The sequence below is a fragment of the Chelonia mydas genome, chromosome 2, assembly GCF_015237465.2.
Source record: "Chelonia mydas isolate rCheMyd1 chromosome 2, rCheMyd1.pri.v2, whole genome shotgun sequence".
NCBI lineage: Eukaryota > Metazoa > Chordata > Testudines > Cheloniidae > Chelonia > Chelonia mydas.
Genome location: NC_057850.1, coordinates 258,193,292 through 258,212,925, shown reverse-complemented (window position 1 = coordinate 258,212,925; position 19,634 = coordinate 258,193,292). Strand labels below are relative to the sequence as shown.

The window sequence follows — 19,634 nt, the reverse complement described above, 5'->3', positions numbered from 1 at the left end:
ACCTCTCCACCTCTTCCCTCTGGCTGGGGTTAGTGATGGCCGCAATGTACTGCATGATGTATTTACTGGCCTCCGTCTTCCCAGCACCACTCTCCCCTGCAAGACAGACAGACAGGATGGGAAGAGAACAGCAGGACGGGCGAGGCTTTGCTGCCCTAGGTTACTGCCCACCTCCCCTGGCACATGTCCAGGAGGTCAGAGGCCACTCGTTAGCTCCCAGGCGCCATGTTGGGGGGGGCGGGTTATGACCCCGGCGGATGGTGAGCTCAGGGCTGTAGCACAGAGCCTTTGGTGCCAGCACAGCCTGCAGGAGAACAAGCCTCCACCAGCCGTCCCTTGTGGCCAGCCCTGGCCTGGGAGGGCCCGTCCGCCGGGCCGGTTCAGTCCTTGTTCTCATGCAGATTTGCTGGTGATGGGCTGTCAGTATTGTGGCCATTAGGAACTGCCCTGAGGCTGCTGAACGCAGCTCTCGGATGGCCAGGCATGGCCATAATTGAACCGCTGATCTCGCAGGGAAAGGCTCTGGCCCCCAGCTGAGCAGGCAGGGTGGGAGCAAGGTGACGCCTGGGGGAGGAGGGTGGGCAATGCCATCTCTGCACTGCTGGCTTCCAAGGTGCCCTGTGGGCAAGGGGGAGCGGGTGCAGCGCTGCCAGCCCGATCCCAAGGGGACGTTTGTTCACAGCCTGAAGCCCCAGATGACTCCAGCTACTTGGGGGTTCCAGCTCAGGAGGGACCCAAGACTAGAATTACAGGAAGACATGGGGTCAAGGGCTGGTCTAGCTGGGGCTGCTGCAGAATGGGCATCAAATCACACCAGGGCAGGGGCAGCAGGGGGCTGTGGACCGGGATGGAGGTGCCTTGGCAGAGCTGGGTGGGAGCCCAGCATGTCGGAGTGATGCTCCATGGGGTGGCGCTGACAAAAATCACAGGAGGAGCCAGGATACATGCTCCTCTTCCCCTTCTACATGAGTGCGTGTGTGGGACGGACAGACAGACAGACAGACAGACAGAGGGGTTCTGGCTGCCACTGCTCACTCCAACCTGAGATGACGATGCAGGTGTCTTTGGCTCGGCGTTTCATGGCCTTGTAGGCGGCGTCGGCCACGGCATAGAGGTGCGGCGGCCGCTCGTACAGCTCCCGGCCCTGGTACTGCTCAATCACGTCCTTCCCGTAGAGCTGTGTCTGCTTGTAGGGGTTCATGGAGACCACCACCTCACCGATATAGGTGTAAATTCGCCCCATCTCGAACCTGCAGGGAACAAACCCGCTCAGGCTACAATGGAAACGCTGCGGCCACACGGCCTCATGCATCGCCCCCGAACAAGGACTGTCCCTGGAGCTTTGCCTTCCAATAGTTCATACCCCCACTGAGCGGCACTGCCCTGCCAGACTATGGAGCAGGACCCCTAGGGCACAGCCTCCCCGCAGGGCGCTGCCCGTCTGATCCACGGAGCAGCCACCCCTACGGCACAGCCACCCCGCAGGGCACTGCCCGTCTGATCCACGGAGCAGCCACCCCTACGACACAGCCACCCCGCAGGGCACTGCCCTCTGATCCACAGAGCAGGGCCCCCTACGACACAGCCACCCCACAGGGCACTGCCCGTCTGATCCACGGAGCAGCCACCCCTACGACACAGCCACCCCGCAGGGCGCTGCCCGTCTGATCCATGGAGCAGCCACCCCTACGGCACAGCCACCCCGCAGGGCACTGCCCGTCTGATCCACGGAGCAGCCACCCCTACGACACAGCCACCCCGCAGGGCACTGCCCATCTGATCCACGGAGCAGGGCCCCCTACGACACAGCCACCCCGCAGGGCACTGCCCGTCTGATCCATGGAGCAGCCACCCCTACGACACAGCCACCCCGCAGGGCACTGCCCGTCTGATCCACGGAGCAGCCACCCCTACGACACAGCCACCCCGCAGGGCGCTGCCCGTCTGATCCACGGAGCAGCCACCCCTACAACACAGCCACCCCACAGGGCACTGCCCGTCTGATCCATGGAGCAGCCACCCCTACGGCACAGCCACCCCGCAGAGTGCTGCCCATCTGATCCACGGATCAGCCACCCCTACGACACAGCCACCCCGCAGGGCACTGCCCGTCTGATCCACGGAGCAGGGCCACCTACGGCGCAGCCACCCCATAGAGCGCTGCCCATCTGATCCACGGAGCAGCCACCCCTACGACACAGCCACCCCGCAGGGCACTGCCCGTCTGATCCACAGAGCAGCCACCCCTACGACACAGCCACCCCGCAGGGCACTGCCCGTCTGATCCACGGAGCAGCCACCCCTACAACACAGCCACCCCGCAGGGCACTGCCCGTCTGATCCACGGAGCAGCCACCCCTACGACACAGCCACCCCGCAGGGCACTGCCCGTCTGATCCACAGAGCAGCCACCCCTACGACACAGCCACCCCGCAGGGCACTGCCCGTCTGATCCACGGAGCAGCCACCCCTATGGCACAGCCTCCCTGCAGGGCGCTGCCCGTCTGATCCACGGAGCAGCCACCCCTACGGCACAGCCACCCCGCAGGGCACTGCCCGTCTGATCCACGGAGCAGCCACCCCTACGGCACAGCCACCCCGCAGGGCGCTGCCCGTCTGATCCACAGAGCAGGGCCCCCTACGGCACAGCCACCCCGCAGGGCGCTGCCCGTCTGACCCACGGAGCAGCCACCCCTACGGCACTGCCACCCCGCAGGGCGCTGCCCGTCTGATCCACGGAGCAGCCACCCCTACGACACAGCCACCCCGCAGGGCACTGCCCGTCTGATCCACGGAGCAGCCACCCCTGCGGCACAGCCACCCCGCAGGGCACTGCACGTCTGATCCACGGAGCAGGGCCCCCTACGGCATAGCCACCCCGCAGGGCACTGCCCGTCTGATCCACAGAGCAGCCACCCCTACGGCACAGCCACTCCGCAGGGCACTGCCCGTCTGATCCATGGAGCAGCCACCCCTACGGCACAGCCACCCCGCAGGGCACTGCCCGTCTGATCCACGGAGCAGCCACCCCTACGGCACAGCCACCCCGCAGGGCACTGCCCGTCTGATCTGCGGAGCAGCCACCCCTACGACACAGCCACCCCGCAGGGCACTGCCCGTCTGATCCACGGAGCAGCCACCCCTATGGCACAGCCTCCCTGCAGGGCGCTGCCCGTCTGATCCACGGAGCAGCCACCCCTACGACACAGCCACCCCGCAGGGCACTGCCCGTCTGATCCACGGAGCAGCCACCCCTACGGCACAGCCACCCCGCAGGGCACTGCCCGTCTGATCCACGGAGCAGGGCCCCCTACGGCACAGCCACCCCACAGGGCACTGCCCGTCTGATCCACGGAGCAGCCACCCCTACGACACAGCCACCCCGCAGGGCACTGCCCGTCTGATCCACGGAGCAGCCACCCCTGCGGCACAGCCACCCCGCAGGGCACTGCCCGTCTGATCCATGGAGCAGGGCCCCCTACGGCACAGCCACCCCGCAGGGCACTGCCCGTCTGATCCACGGAGCAGCCACCCCTACGGCACAGCCACCCCGCAGGGCACTGCCCGTCTGATCTGCGGAGCAGCCACCCCTACGGCACAGCCACCCCGCAGGGTGCTGCCCGTCTGATCTGCGGAGCAGCCACCCCTATGGCACAGCCATCCCGCAGGGCACTGCCCGTCTGATCCACGGAGCAGGGCCCTCTACGGCACAGCCACCCCGCAGGGCACTGCCCGTCTGATCCACGGAGCAGGGCCCCCTACGGCACAGCCACCCCGCAGGGCACTGCTAGGCTCTCTGATGGAAGTATACTGCCAACGGGGCTTCTTGTACCTTCCTGCGAAGCAGCTGGTTCCAGCTCCGGCTCTGCTGGCGACAGGGTTCTGGGCTGGCGGGACCCCGCTCTGATCCAGCCTGGCAATTCCCTGTTCCCCTCTCCGGAGCTCCGCCCCCTTCCCTGACCAACTCCCCCACCCCCTGATCAGCAGCATTCCTAGGCCGAACTCCAGAACCAGCACCTGGCTCACACCGGGCCATTGCACTCACGGCTGGCCCCTCCATCCCTGCCCTGGAAACAGCTTGTTCACCAGCAACCTCACTGAGTCAAAGCAGGCCACTGGGTCGAGACTGCCCCAGCTGCCGTGGCCGGGGTTCTGTGGGGATTGGTACCATGCTCCCTGTTTGGCACCTCGGTACCACTCACCCCTGGGTTACTGAACACCCAGTGTCCCTGCTTCTAACCCAGCAGTGGGCAGTGCTCCACCGGGCATGCAGCAGGGGCACCCCACTCCCATGGGACCTGAGCTTGTCTTTAAAAATGGTTCTAGCCCTGCTAGTTGGGGGAGGGGGGGCCTTCTGAGCTGCAGTCACTGGGCAGATGGGGTACATGCTGGAGGTGGGGGGGGGGCTTTAATCCAGGACGTTAACGATCGACAATTGCTGGGTGCAGCTAGACGAGCTCGCTCCATCACAGTGGCAGGGGAAAGGTTGGCATGTACACATGGAGGACTGGCAGCCACACGCCAGGCAAGGTGTGGGTGTGTCACGCTGTTAGCTCTGTGCTCGTGGCTGCTGGTTGGGGGTCCCTGCAGGGCCAGTGAGATGGGTGGCAGGAAGAAAGGGGTGAGAGAACAGGGAGGGACAGAGGGAGCGTGCGCTGGCCTCCAATTGAGCCAACTCACACCCACCACGAGGGCCTGGGAGGAGGGGACCGGCCGATGAGGGGCCTGGAAGTGCTTCACACTGCAATTCTCTGGTGGCCCGGCTGCCTCGGCGCTCGGCCTGCCTTGCACGCGGCCTTTCTGCAGCCGTGGCCTCCTGCATTTGAAATTAGCAAGGCATCGGCAGGGTGTCCCATTCGCACTTCTAACCGCATGGCGTGGCCGCGGGCGCACTTCAGACACGAAGCCAGCCTCCAGCCACCACCGGCATGCTCCTGGCCCCAGCTACAACCCCTTCTCTAACCGGACCTAGCCAGGGTGCACCAGGCATGCTCCTGCTCTCCCTGGCCCCCTGGAGCCGTCTGCTGTCTCTCGGTTCTTATGGGGGGGCCCACCACCATGGCCTCCGAGCCCCTACCTAACTGAGTTCTGCTGGGTCCCATCTGCCTGGGGTGTGTCTGTGTGGGAAGGAGGGAATGGGCTATCGCTAAGGGTGGGCTCCGCGGGTGAGGTCCCAGGAGACACCGAATCCACCCAAGGATGAGGCCGTCCCACTTGCAGGCACTGAGCGTCAGTGCTGACCTATCAGGGACAGGGGAAATCTATGCAGGGGTGGCTTATCCCACATCCTGCGACTGTGGCTTCTCACTCCTTCCTCTGAAGCAGCTGGCGCCAGAGACACGAGACCAGACTACATGCGCCTTGGGTCTGATCCAGCCTAGGTCCCTGTGGCCTGGCCCTTGGCTAGCACGGACAACAATCAGCACATTGTGATGGACTGCAGCATCTCTGGGATGCGTAGGGGTTGACAGAGTGCAAAGGCTTCTGGGACACGGAGGGGGGCAGAGGATTCTGGGGTCACAGGAGAAGGATGGCTTGGGGGCCCCAGCAGCGGCAAAGCCGGCTCTCCCTGGGACGGGAGAGGTGTGTGTAGGGAGGGGGAGCCTACTCGGCAGTGGTGAAACCAGCTCTTTCCTGTAAACAGGCAGAGAACCAGGAACTCCCTCCCCATGAGAACTCGGCCAGCCCGGAAGGGTGTGACTCAGAGCAAACCTGGCTGCTTCCCACCTGCCAGCTCTGTGCTTCAGCAGGGGGACATGCACTGGGAGATAAGTGAGAGCCGGGTGAAGCAGGCCCTGATCTGGATGTCTCGACCAAGGCCACAAGCAATCTGGAGAAGGGCCCCGGCACTCCACAGCCATTACTGTACCCACACGCTGCCACCATGCAGGGCTAGCTCTCCTACGCCCAACTCCAGAGACACGGGCCCCATAGTCTGGGTAACAGATCTCCTTGTCCCAGGTCCTTCACCTTCTGTCCCTTTATCCAGGGAGCTCACCGGGTTGCCTGGTCCAGCACTCCCCTTGCCTCCCTGCTGTGGGCAATTCCTCCTGATTGCCCACAGGGCTCTTCCTTTAAGCTCCTTGACGGAAGCCCACCTCCTGCTCCCGGTGTGTCTGGTTGGTCTGAGTAGCCCCTTCCTAGCTTGCAAGCCTCATTATCTCCTGACCCCAGCTGCAATCCCATCTCTAACCAGATTTAGCCAGGGTGCACCTCTTCTGCACTCAAAGGGGCTCAGTCCCCCTAGGCCAGGGAGGATCTCCTTCAGCTGCAGCAGTATGAGGGGCTTGTGATCCGACAGACAGTTGAGTGGTTCTGGTGTCCCACCCAGCAGCATGCGCGCACGCTAGCCAGGACATAAAACAGTGTGGCCGTTGTGTCCCACCAAGTCCAGCCCAGAACCTAGCTGTTTTTCCAGGGCTGGCTGCCCTTTGCAGAGCTCCCAGCCCCTGGAGTGCCTCTCACTCAGGATGGCCACACAGGAGTCGTGGCTGGCAGCCAGCCCCGATGGAGCTGGTGAGGTATCGGCACAGACAGCAGTGCCCGTTTGGTGCGGGAGCCCAGAGAAGAAATGAAGGCATCCCAAGGAAAGCCCCTGGTCCAAGGAGGAAAGCACAGGATCTGGCTGAGTTTAGAGGAAGAGGATGAGCGGATGTGTGTGTGGGGAGGGGGGAGTTGGAGGGAAGGAAGGGAGATAATCTGTCCCCAAAATCCTAAAGCCGGCCTGGATGGGATGATGACACGTTACTGACACCTGGATTCTATGGTTGGAACATTCCAGTTCCATGGTGACACTGGAATCTTAAGTAGTTGGGACAATCAGCTGCCCACCGACTCAACTGGAGCATCAGGCAAGCAAGGAGCCGCCCTAGCGAAACCAACAAGCATGATACTTAAGGCAGTATCAATGGTGGTGCCTTTGAGCGTGTCATGTCTGGCTGACCCCCTGGTACGGAGAAGGTAGATGGGGAGCTGCTGTTCTCCCTGCCTCACAACACAAGAGCAAAGGATTGAAATGTGGCAAATCCAAAACGGACACGAGGAAACACATGTTCACACAAAGTGTAATAAGCTAGTGGAACTCATGGCCACAGGAAGTTGTTGAGGCCAAGAGCTTAGCACAGTTCAAGGAGGGGGTTTTATGGAGAACAGGAATATCCAATGTTATCACAGTGCACCTAGGATCAGACTGGAGCTCTTCCAAGCTCGGCTCCCAAAATCAGCTCTGCCCATCAGAATCACCAAAATGAGACCCCATTTTCAAAATCCGGTCATGGACCTCACAGCAACACTGGGCTCCATGGGCCTAGCTCCCTGAGTGGGGAAAAGTCAAGCTGCAGTACCTAACCAACACTACCCAAATGAGACACTGTCACTCAGTGAATCATGCTGCCCTGTAACCCTCCGGCTCCATCCTTACACAGGTGATGAAATAGTTAACAGTGTTGCCATATCAATTATCGTCACTGGACATCTGAGTTATCCGCTGCCGGAGATGAGTGGGAAAGTTCACACCTCTCCGAGACAGTGTCTGCCAGACTCAGCTCTGCACGGCTTGTGTTCGGATCACCGTCTGGAGGTTTTCTTTGCAGCCAGATCAGCTTGAGAAGGCCTTTGTTTAAAAAAAGGAAAGCACTGATTCTGGAGAACCAGCCTTCCATTTCAGAGCAGGGCCAGCGGGCGTACGCTGGCTGTTTCGAAGCTTTGCCGTTAATGCTTAAAAAGAGATCTGGAAGGGATTGAACCCCTCCTGCTCCAGGATCAAAGCCAACCTGTAAGTAACAGAGGTCCGGTCTGAGACCTGGCAGGAGGGAGAGGGAGCAGGATTATCCCATCTCAGCTGCTGCACTGTTCTTACACCTTCCTCTGAAGCAGCTGCTGCTGGCTCTCGCCAGAGACAGGATCCTTTGGACTAGCTGGACCTTGGCTCCGATCCAATTGCTGGGGCTGCAGAAGCTACTCAAAAGACACTTCACCAGAGATTGGGAAAACAGAGTTTACAGAGAGCTCAGCAGGAAGCACCAGACTAGGACACGTGAGGGGGGTTTCTGAGCCCACCTGTGTTCCTGACACACTGTGTGAGTGTGGGCAAATCCCTGCCCTGCCCCCTGCCTCAGTTTCCCCATCCATAAAAGGGGGATCATGATACTGAGATACATCCCGGGGGAGGGGTTAGAGGATTTGTTAACTGCAGCTGCGATGCTTTCTCAGCCAGCTGCCTTGTTGCCAGGGCTGGGAGAGCTCAGAGCTGCATCTCAGAAACACTCCCGAGGGGGACACCGAAGGGAGGGGACATAAAGGAACACGCTGCCGACAAGGGAGCTCAGTGCCAGGGGTTAGTTAAAGTCCCAAAGGGACCAGAAACAATGGCTGAGAGACATACAGCCAACGGGCCCATGGCCCGGCCAGTTCAGCCGGCGATGGGGCTGTCGGTTCACGGCACATGTACAGCTCCCAGCACAATGACACCCCAGTCCTCAGTGGGGCCAGCAGACACGACCACACTATACATAACAGGCCACCCGTCCTGCTGGGGGCTCAGCCCAGCCCAGGGCGATTGCGACCTCCTGCCTGCCCAGAGGATCCTCTGTGTCCTGGAGAGCTGCTTTTGTAGTCCTGTCCCTGTGCAAGGGTATGGGGCAGCTGAGCGGAGGTTAACCCCTTGTTCACCAGGGACTGAGCACAGTCCCTGTTACCACACAGGATTACATGGCCTGATCTGGAAAGGGACTGTCCCCACCTTTGGGTGCTCAGTGCCTTTGGAGACCAGCCCATGGCAGTTTCTCCTCCTCGCTCTCTCTGTCCTTGCAATCACGGCACCCTTCGGCATGCGGCTCCAGCACCGCCCGGCCTATCCCAGCAGCCTTCCTCCCTTCTGGACCCTCAGCATCTCCTGAGGCCCAGCTGGCTCCTCTGGGCCGCCCTGACAACCATGGCTGGACAAATTCATCTTCACAGGCTCCGGCTTAGGTGTCACCCCCTCCCCAGCCCTGGGACAAGCCCCCCACCCCCACCCAGCTACCAGTCCTTCCCCCATCTGCTCTGAACGGCTGCCTAGAGACGACAAGATTTCTGCTTTCGCGCCTCAGAGGCAGTAACATTTACGACACCCCTCCCTCTCCTGGAGTGTGTAACATCCCCTATGAGGAGAGAAAGACCAGTCCAGACCCAGACCGGCGCTTCCCCAGCCTTCAGGGGTAGGTCTGGGCCCACCTCTCGCTGTTTTTCTGTGTTGAACAGGTGCTTGGCGCGGTACAGGTCTCGCAGGCAGCCCGGAGTATAAGGGACTACTCCAAGCACCAGCTGAGGGAGCTCTCCTTTTGCCCCCATGGCAGAGATCTGTGGGTGTGAAGCTGTAGCTGCAGGGCTCTAATCCGGCCGCCCTCTCCACCCCACGTGTATAGATCGACAGGACCCCACAAGCCCTTCAAGCGCCCCACCTGCAGAGGGGCTGCTTTGCTCCTTCTGGGGGAGGGGTGGGGGGGACGCACAGTCCCGGATTAGTACCACACCGTGACCTGGCTAAAAAAACCACCTTGAAACGAGGCGCGTCAAAGGGGTCCCGCATCCTGCTGGCACGGCCGGGGGACAGTCCGGCAGCACAGCGCCAAACCCCACGCTGGAAGTCAGCCCGGACGCCAGGGTTCGCCCGCAGGAAAAGCACCACGGGAATGTTACTGCCACCCAGCCAGCAGGTTCTAGGCTCCCCGAGGAGACGGTCCCGCCGGCACCACAGCGCCCCCTAGGGCCAGGCTCGGTGCCGCCGGGCTGCAGAGCGCCTCCCGCTGACTCACCCGTGCGGCTGGCTGCTGCAGCTGGGCAACCTGCCCCCCGTACCCTGACCTAAAACAGGTCCAGGCCCGGGCCAGCCGACAGCACCCGAAGCCCAGCTCCCCTCGCTGCCCCGCCTGCCCCCTTCCCGCCAGGGGCCTCGGACCCCAGCGCCCGCTTACCTCAGCTTCAGGTTCTCCATGAAGTGCTCCATGGTCACCTGGTCCAGGAGGACAAAGTCGGCCTTGCCGAACTCCAGGCTCTCCTGCTCGGCCATGCCGCTGGGGGACGGCGAGAGGCTGGGCGGCGGGGGAGCGAGCACCAGCCTGAGGAAAGATGACTTTCAAAACCCAGCCACGAGCTGCCGGGGCTCAGCTTCCTGTGCGGAGGCTGACTGAGCAGCGGGGCGTGGCGGCAGCCAGGGGGGTGGGGTCACGTGGGCGGCCCTGCTGAGCGGGAACCCCACGTCGCCCCCCACCCCGTGGCCCTGGGAAGGGCGGCTGGGAGCCCCTCTGCCCGTCTCCCGCTGGGCTGAATCCTGCCCCTTTCAGTGTGATGGGGGGGGGGGGGGGGGCAGTTCCCCTGCAGACAGGGGGCAGGTCCCAGGACCTCACCCAGGGGGGCCGTGTGCCATAGAGCTGCGCTCTGCAAGGGGCAGGGCTGCCCAGTGTGCGGGAAGTTGGGGCAGGATCCCAGGACCCTGCCTAGGGGCACCATGTGCCATGGAGCTGTGATCTGCAAGGGCAGTGCCCCCCAGTGTGGGGGAATTTGGGGAGGCCTACCTGCCAGCTCTCCTTGTAGGGTGGGCGTGCAAGAGTCCTGCAGGATGGCTCCCAGGTTCTTTCACAGCCCCCAGGAGCTGGGATGGCAGGGGGCCGTGGGTCAGGAAGCAGGGCCATGGGCACAGCTGGGTGGGGGGGTCAGGGCTGGGATAGCAGGGGGCCGTGGGTCAGGAGGCAGGGCCATGGGCACAGCTGGGTGGGGGGGTCAGAGCTGGGATAGCAGGGGGCCATGGGTCAGGAGGCAGGGCCATGGGCACAGCTGGGTAGGGGGGTCAGAGCTGGGATAGCAGGGGGCCGTGGGTCAGGAGGCAGGGCTATGGGCACAGCTGGGTGGGGTCAGGGCTGGAATAGCAGGGGGCCGTAGGTCAGGATGCAGAGGCCTGGGCACAGCTGGGTGGGGGGGTCAGGGCTGGGATAGCAGGGGGCCGTGGGTCAGGAGGCAGGGCTATGGGCACAGCTGGGTGGGGGGTCAAGGCTGGGATAGCAGGGGGCTGTGGGTCAGGAACGAGATGCCCCCCACCCATTGCTGGGTGTTGGGGGCAGCATGCCCAGACTAGGCCCTGCGCACTGCAGTCAGAGCCGCGGGTTTTCGCACTCACACGGCTACACTGAAATCGCTGCAGTGGAAACTGTCCTGGGCTGGCTGCTCATCTCTCACTTCTCGCTGCTTTGTCATCGTGCAACTCCTGGGCCCAGCCTGTGGCCAGGTGACATCACTTCCCCCCAGTGCCCGAGCCGCTCACATGCTGGGATGGGACACAGAGCATCCTGCCTGCGCGCCCTGGGGCAACTAGCCCAGCTGCTGCAGCCTCTGCCAAAACCTTCCTGGAAGGGGAGGGGAGCACGGTCCCTGGGGGTTTCCTCGGTGGTCATGGAGGCTTTGCTCACTGCCAGACGGGTTTTTCCCTTGGGGATGTCACACCAGTGATGAGAAATCGCCCTGTGCCCACCTCTGGCTTAACATGCACGACCATCGTCTTACCTTCTCAGCCCCTTGGGTGCCACACTTACCGCACACACTATGGCCTTTAGGGGGCGCTCCTGAGTCACACAGGTGGGCAGCGCCCTCATTCCAGACGCCATTCTGAGCGCCAGGTGGAGCAATGGGTTCTATGGTAAGGGTCGGCTTGGCGAGCGAGATCCTTGGGGGCTAGCGTGATCCTTCGGGGCTAGCGCAGCACGTGGGTGCAGGGACAGAGGCACCAGCCCATCCAGGCGAGACGCCGCCCTGGCAGGTCCATGGGAACGACAGAGCTCTGAGCATCAACTGAGGGAATCACCCACGTAGCAGGACAGCCATCGTTCGCCCAGTTCCGCTGACCTGGAGTTGCTTTGCCATCCCCCTGCATGCAGCCGTCCGAGACCTGCACCAACCCGGAAAACGGACCCCTGACAAAGTCAGCGCTGGAACTCAGCCAGCAGCATTTGGGAAGGGAACGTCCTGTTTGCGCCATACCTCACTGCCAGCAGCAGCAGTGGGCACCCAGCCCTGGCACTGCATTCAGGGACCGAGTAACCCCATCACTTTGGGTTCTTCATGCCAATGGCCAGGCTGGCTAAGCCACCTACCCAGGCCCTCAGCACAAGGGCACTGCCAGCCAGCCCAAAGCAGTGCAGTGTCCTGCCCTGCCTCTCCGCCTTCCCCTCCCTCCTGCCTGCTAGCTCCCCCGGAAAGACCGGCTGAGTGGGTGGCGGCAGAGGGCACCATACACTAGTGGCAACTGCAAGCGGCCTAGTGGCAGGGGCCCAAGAGAAGCGCAGTGGCTGGGGCTCATGCTGCTTTGCCCTTTCCCCCTCTCCCCTCGCAGGACAGCTGCAGCTGCCCCTTTCCGCCTTGCACAGCAGAATATCCCAACGGGCCCATGCAGCGGGTGGGCCCATTGCTAGCGCGCTGGCTTACAAGGGCTTGTTCAAACCTGAGGCCATGCAGGGCTCTGACAGAGGGTAGCTGACCCTCGGAAAGGGGCAGGGGCCCAGCCTACCTCAGACAGGCTCCACAAGGGGAAAGGAGGCAGCTCAGGTTCACCAGGGACTCGTTAACTCACTGAGTTACTGAGGGGCACCTAATTAAACAGGGAGGCACCTGGGCGGGATCAAAAGGAAGCTACGCCTTGGGGGGCAGGGATCTAAGAGGACAGAGGCTCCTGGGGCAAGGAACAGTCCCCAGGCCACAAAAAGCGAAAGCTCCCAAGGGGAGGGTGTCTCAAGGGGGCTCCCCAGGAAAAGGCCCCAAGGAAGAATGCTGCTGGGGGAGACGAGGGCTCCGAACAGGTGACGCTATGAATAGCAAGTCTCAGCGGACCCTGGCCCTCCTGGAAGGCCTTCACCAGGTGGTGCAAAAGCCCCAGAGCACAGGAATCAGGGGCTGTCTGGAAGGTCGTTGCACTTTAACCTCTGTAGGGACTGTGACCCAAGAGTAGACCCCTCCCCTGCTGAAGACAAGAGGGGCCTGCTGGTAAGGGACCTGAACTAAGGTTAACTCAGCCCCCCACCCCTTCCAGCTGGAGCTGCTGTGGGGATGCCTATTTGTACAATGCTCCACCTGGGGGTTAAACAAAGCAGAGCCCCTAAGGGGCACGGTTCAATATAAATAAGCCTCACTGGACTTACTGAGGCCCTTAGGGGAAACCGAGGCAGAGATGCAAAGGTGGCACTGCAGTGAGCCATGAGGGGGCACCCCAGGACTGAGGGTCCCCATTAGAGGTTCCCATAGCTGCAGACCCTGCAGCAGCTACCACTGCTACCCTGCAAACAGTATTTTTATTTACGGTAGTGCTTGTGGTTTAGACATCTGGAGCAACTTCCTCTTTTGGCATATTCCCTGCCTGCGCTCCCTCTGCCGGCAGGTCTCTGAATCCCACTGCAGAGAGCAGCATGGGTGCAACGCGTTCAAAGTGCCAGGGAAGGGATTAGACACATGACCTAACAGCACCCGGGGCCCTTTCCCACCTTGGGTCTGAGCGGTGTCATTCGCCCGGCATGCTCCGCGTCCATTCCCACCATAGAGGGAGAAGCCAAGACAGGGAAGCAAGGGGCTGCCTGCCAGACGTGCTGAGGCAGCTGCAATGGGAAGGACAGGCCCGCAGGGACTGCCCATGGAGGGAGGCCCCAGCAGTGCTGGGACCGGGGCTCAGAACCAAGCAGGGGGGAAAGCAAGGTGGCACGGCGGACCGGTAAAAGTGGCCGCCTGTGGCAGCACTTTAACGTCGTTGCCCCTTTTGCGCCCCCGGCTGCCGCCGCCGGGGCGGGGGGGGGGAGGGGGGGAGCCGAAAAAAGAGCAGCTGCCCCCAGGGCCAGTGATTTTAAAGGGCCAGGGTCTCTGGCCACCGCTGCTGCTACCATGGAGCCCCGGGTCCTTTTAAATCACCGCTGGAGCCCCAGGTGGTGCGGGCCAGGTAGCACGGATGGGCGACGCTGACCCCACCCTGCCCCCTTCCGCCTGATACCACACCCCTTCCGGGGGGTGGGGGCGAGCCAGCCCCCGTACCGGTAAGAGTTCAATTTTACTTTCGCCAAGTCCCTCTTTCCACAACTGCACTCAGTCCATGCTGCTTGCTTGAGGCCTAGCAGCCCGGACCCCAGCGTGGGGAGCGATCACTCCTGTTCGGCGCGTGGCCTTCAGCCAGCTGCACCAAAGAACAAATCACATCTCATCAGGATCAGTACTTGCCCATGTAAGGAAACTCTGCAGGCTACATTAGCAGGGGGAGAACGGTGACCACACACAAGTCTGAAATGCAGCCAACGCTGGGAGGAAGAAAGCCACCCTTCTGGGCCAGTTACAGTAGAGCAGGAAGCCGTCCAGAGTGGTGATGGGGAAAGACTTTGGGAGGGCAGGTAGAGAACAAGAAGTGCATTAGCCCATGACGTGTTACTAAAGCAGCCGGGAATGATGCCACGGCCCATTCCTTGCAGAGCACCCCACGGAGGGAACCGAGAACACCCACTGACTGAGCCCTTCGGGGCTGGAGCTCTGCTCTCAGGAGAACTAAACCTGAATCCCAGTACTCCCTGCTGAGTCAGTGCAGGAAAGTAACTTCCCAGCAGGTGGGCAAGGCATATCAGATCAGCAGGTGGAGCCCCCACAGTGAAGCATCCCTCAGCCCTCCACAGCACAGCAGAACCAGAGGAAATACTTGTAAGACAAACAAGCTCTTTGTGTATCCCTTTCATCCGAGTGCTGAATCCCAGGGCCAGGCACCGCCTCAACGCAGCAGGGCACAGTGGGAGTGGGACCCCAGCACAGTAGCATCGTCTAGAGAGACTGTGGGGCGCTGGTTTTCAGTGCTGCTGAGCACCCACAGCTCCCCTTGGGGTCGTGGATGGTCAGCTATTGGACGCCTCTCTCCAGACCAGCTACCTGGGAGCATTCGCTGACGGCAGCAGGAAAACCCTCCCTGCCTTGGCGCAGTTCCGGGAATATTGACTCAGGAAATCAAGAGGGCGGCTGCTAATCCAGGATCACTTTTATTTATTGAGGTTTGTACAGGGGGTGGGGGGAAAGGGGGTAAGGCAAGGCTGTAGGTGCCGCTGCCAAGACCAAAGCTACAGCCCACCTCCCTCCCCACAGGACTCAGCCCCCTTCAATACCCTCCCCCAGGCAGAACAAACTCCCCATGGAGCCACCTTGCAGCAGGCCCTGAAGACTGACACACACAGGCCGCCCTGGATGGGGACAGTTATTGCAGCGCAAAGAGCCCCCTCATGGAAAACGCTGTTGCCGGCCCTCTCAAACTGAGGAGAATCCAGCTCAGGCTCCGCGGCCACTGGCAACCCAGCAAGAGGTGCCCTCCCTTACAGGAAGGGCCCAGACTGTTGTGGGCTCCATTGGTCACCCCAACCCCTTAACTATCACTGATCGACCCAGCAGGAGGCCAGGCCGGGGAACACTGCAGCTACTGCCCTCCACCAGCCCCTCTTTCCTAAGAACAGCCCAACGGGGAGGTGCTGAACGGCAGCAGGTGGCATAGGCTAGGGGCCACTCCTGGAAAGGCTCTGAATGGGAGGGGGGGTGGTCTAACCCCAGAGGGGAAGCGCCACAGTAGACACTCACCGAGAAGAGGCTCAAAGAAGGCCACTCACCATGTGCAAAGGGCTTTAAGAACCACAGATGCTGGCCATGCCCTCCAGAAAGGGCAGGGGCCTTACCCTGTTTGGGGCCATCCCCAATTCTCATCCAACACTATGGAGGAGGTTATGACTAAGCCAAGTGCTTTAAGCAGGGACCTCCCACACCTCAGAGGATCCCCCGGCCGAGGTCACTCCTCCTGGCATCTCACTCACTAGACTAGTCACTGGGCCAGCCTGACTGCAAAGGAGAGAGCAGGAACCGTCATCAGACATCTGCAGCTTTGACCATCATCAGGGTGATCTTAATTCACTGAACAGGAAAGACCAACTCTCCCCCGTCGCTCCAGGCGGCCACCAGCGGGCAGGCCAGGACCAGCGCTCCCTCTCATTTTGTGTGTCCATGCGCAGAATTAATTTTGTTTTGTGCACCACTTCCTGTGGGGGGACCGGGACTGAGGGGTCTGGAGTGTGGGAGGGGGATCAGGGCTGGGGCAGAGGGTTGGGGGCACAAGGGCTCTGGCTAGGGGTGCAGGAGGGGGCTCAGGGCTGGGGCAGAGGATTGGGTGCAGGGGGTGAGGGCTCAGCCTAGGGGTGAAGGCTTTAGGGTGGGGCCAGGAATGAGGGGTTTGATGTGCAGGAGGGGGCTCAGGGCTAGAGCCAGGGATGAGAGGTTTGGGTGCAGGCTGTCCCGGGGAAAGAGGATTCCCCACTCCCCTCACTGCAGCAGCTCGGGGCCAGGGGACAGGCTCCTCTGCCCGGTGGCAGCTCTGGCGGGGCTGGTGGGCGGCTCCTCTCCCTGGCAGCTCCAGTGGGCCTGGGCCTGGGTTCTTCTCCCCTGGCGGAGGCAAGTCCAGGGCAGGTCCACGCTGGGGCCTGCAGGGAGGGGCACCTCTCCCTGCCGTGGCACGTCTGCGCTGGGGGAAAGAGACGTCTCCCCGCCGCAGCCCTGAGCCCCTGCGCGGGGCTTAACAGGCAGCTGTGCAGCAGAGACGGAACTGAAGCCAGGACGCCACAGCCTCTCAACACTGCTCTGGCAACAGGTCAGAGGGGCTGCTACCGCAGGAACAGCTGGTGCTTAGCGGGTTTTCCATCTTCCAGGGGTTGTAGATGACATCAGGTAATCCCCACAACTCCTCAGAAAGGCACTGTTATCCCCAATGGTTCAGAAAGGGAAACTGAGGCACACTAAGAGGCCTGCCCACAGCCAGCCATGTAGGTGGGATTAAAATTCAGAGGTTCCTGGCTCCTCACCCCAGATCTATACCAGTGTGAGGGAACTGCTGCCCCCACAACATCGCCCCCCTCAGGAAGCAAGAGACGGGTGATCAAAGGCAGATCTCCTGGACTGCAGTGCAGAGACCTAGCACCAGCTTCTCAGCAAGTGGCCTGTCAAATAACTTCCTCAAGGGAAGGGGGAAGCCTAAATACTTCAAGTGGAGGGAACAATTTCCCACTAGATCCCAACTAACCTAGGACCTGGGGCCCAACTGATCTTTGCCATCTCCAACCTGCCCCATCTCTTTCCGGAGCAGGGGTTCTCACAACAAATGCTCTGCGGGCCTCCGAGTGCAGCTACGATCACCCTTGCTGGTGGCCACTCTGACAATTTTTCCTAATACACTTAATTAACTTTAGGAAAAACATGAACATACACATGTCCCAGTCATTGTACATTTATTTACGATGGGGTTTCCCCCCCCCCTTCTTCTTCAGAATCAATAATAAAAATAATGCAGAGCTGCCTCTATCCTTTACTGGAGCTGAACACAATAAACCACTGATAAGGTGCTTGGCGCGTTCTTTTCTTTTTTGTTGTTGGGTCTTTGCTTTTTTGGTAAAAGGTGGATGTCGGTACAACAATTTGGAACCACATTTAAAAATGCTTTTACATAATAAACGTCCAAATAATAATGAAAAAAAATCTGCAAGTGTGTCCAAAATTTCTCTTTCACGGACCCCCCCGCAAAAATCAACCCAATCTAGCACTAATAATAGTAACAAACGATCCTGTTATATTATGCTTTACCAATATAGGGTGATAAACCCCAGAACTTTAATTTCATTAACACAGCCATTGTGTGGATCAGACTACCTGCAAAAGTTCAGGAGCTCTTGGAATGGAAAGTCTGCAGGATCTCGGGTCTCCTGTGAAACGAGAAGGGAAGCTTCCAGATTAGCATCAGTGAGGCCGTTTTGGTACTTGCTCTTCAGACAATGGAGTGCACTAAATGCCCTCTCACACAGCACAGTACTTGAAAACAGGGACAAGAAAAGCAAAGCAACTTTAGCTAGAGGCTTGTAGGTGTCCTCAGACAAGTACACTTTGATCCAGAACTGCTGCACTGTAACACCGGGCTGACTGAAGTAGGTTTTCATTCTTGCATTATTACGCATGTGCACCATGAGATACTGGAGATTCCTTAAATCCAAAGAGGCAAAGGAAGCTAATCTGTCTTGCAAGGCTGTTAGTTTGTCTGCAGCCAAAAACCCCGAACCAGAATTGCTGAATGGGTCCGTCACAAAAGTGTACTGATGGAAAAAGTTTCCCTCGCTGAAACAATTTTCAAGACCTTCCAAGATGATACGCAGGTATTTGGTTACAGCTAAGCCGACCTTTCGCTGCACGCTCTCATCCTGACAGCTGAGAAACCCACTAAGCTCAGAAAAAACGGAAAAGTCCCGTTTCTCTTGTAGCTGCTGGACGATGTCAATGATGGTCATTCGGAATGTATGAATTACTTCAATGCGGTCAAATATTGTTAGCTGAGGTACCTGAAGCTCCAGGTTCAAGGAAGCAAGCTTTGGTAAAAACTCTTTCAAAAAGAGCAAACAACCATGTACTCCTGGATCTTGAAGCTTTTGGGACAGTTGCGGCGAAACTGTGTTCAAAACCTCAATGAGCTCTCCCCAGAGCTCAAACAGCCACTGTACATTGTCATTCAAACTAAGCCAATGGACCAGGTTGTAATTCAGCAGCACCTTGTGCGTCTCAGAGCCCGTTTCACACAGCGTTGCGAATCTCTCTTTATGGACACGGCTGATGTTCACAGCACTGATACACTTTTCCACTACGGATTCAACCTCATCCATACTTTCCATTGAAGCCTTGCTGGCAAGTACTTCTTGGTGGGCAAACCAGGGAAACAGAAAAAGTTTCTGAGGGCAGCTTTCTTGGAAGTAGTTCAACACCCCTGCTTGAGCACCTTGCATAACTGCTGCCACGTCAGCTGCCAAGCCGCACAGATTGTCGAAGCTAACCCGGCACTCCTGCATTCTCCCCTGAACACACTGAAAAACCTGTTTGCCAGTTGGCCTATCAGTGAGGCTCACCTGACATAAAACGCCTTCGGTAAAACAACAGCGAGCACAGTCAAAAAAGCGAACGCATACGATTATCTTGGGATTCTTCACGACGTCAGGGGTCTCAACCAGGCACAGGCTGTAGAAAGGGCTCACTGCGACTTTCGCAGCTATTTCGTTTTGTAGAAAGTTCGCTAGATCTCTTGTGCTTCTCTGTAACATGTCGTTGCTCAGTGGTAGCTCTCTGAAAAGCGTATTTTCTGGTTGAACGGCCAGAACAATTTTCTTCACGAGTTCTCCGTTGTCGAAAGAGTTCCTTGCTTGCCCCAAAAGCAGTGCCACTTTAAAAGTAGCCACGCATATCTGATCCACTTTCTTCAGAAAATCTCTGGGCCGTCGCTGTTGTCTTTCGAGCTCGGTTTTTGCATCATTTAACAGCTTGCGCCTCTGAAACTCACCACGATAATTCTGTTCAACTTCCCCTGCATGAGTGTTATAGTGACGTTGCATCGCGTACATTTTAATTTGATGAATTTCTTTCTTACAAACAGCACACACTGCAACTTGCTCAGAAACGGAATTGGATGGCTTCAGAAACACAAGAAACCGTGTTTCCCACTGCGCCTGAAATTTTCGATTTTCTTCCTTCCATGTTCTGCTTTTCTTAGCAGCAGGTTGCGCCTCTGGGACCATCTCTGCATCACATTCAGG

The 19,634-nt window shown here is 59.6% G+C and overlaps 1 protein-coding gene across 12 annotated transcripts in view; it reads right to left on the bottom strand.

Moving 5' to 3' along the window:
• Positions 1-19,634, bottom strand: part of MYO1G (myosin IG) — an 84,579-nt gene that overhangs the window by 58,725 nt on the left and 6,220 nt on the right. For all 12 annotated transcript variants that reach the window (XM_037891315.2, XM_037891314.2, XM_037891313.2 and 9 more), the window contains 4 exons: positions 11,565-11,917; positions 9,954-10,097; positions 1,042-1,250; positions 3-96 (listed from right to left, as the gene is read on the bottom strand). In XM_037891315.2, the coding sequence (XP_037747243.1) occupies positions 3-96; positions 1,042-1,250; positions 9,954-10,048 (398 nt within the window). In that variant the 5' untranslated portion in view covers positions 10,049-10,097; positions 11,565-11,917. The remainder of the gene's footprint in view (positions 1-2; positions 97-1,041; positions 1,251-9,953; positions 10,098-11,564; positions 11,918-19,634) is intronic.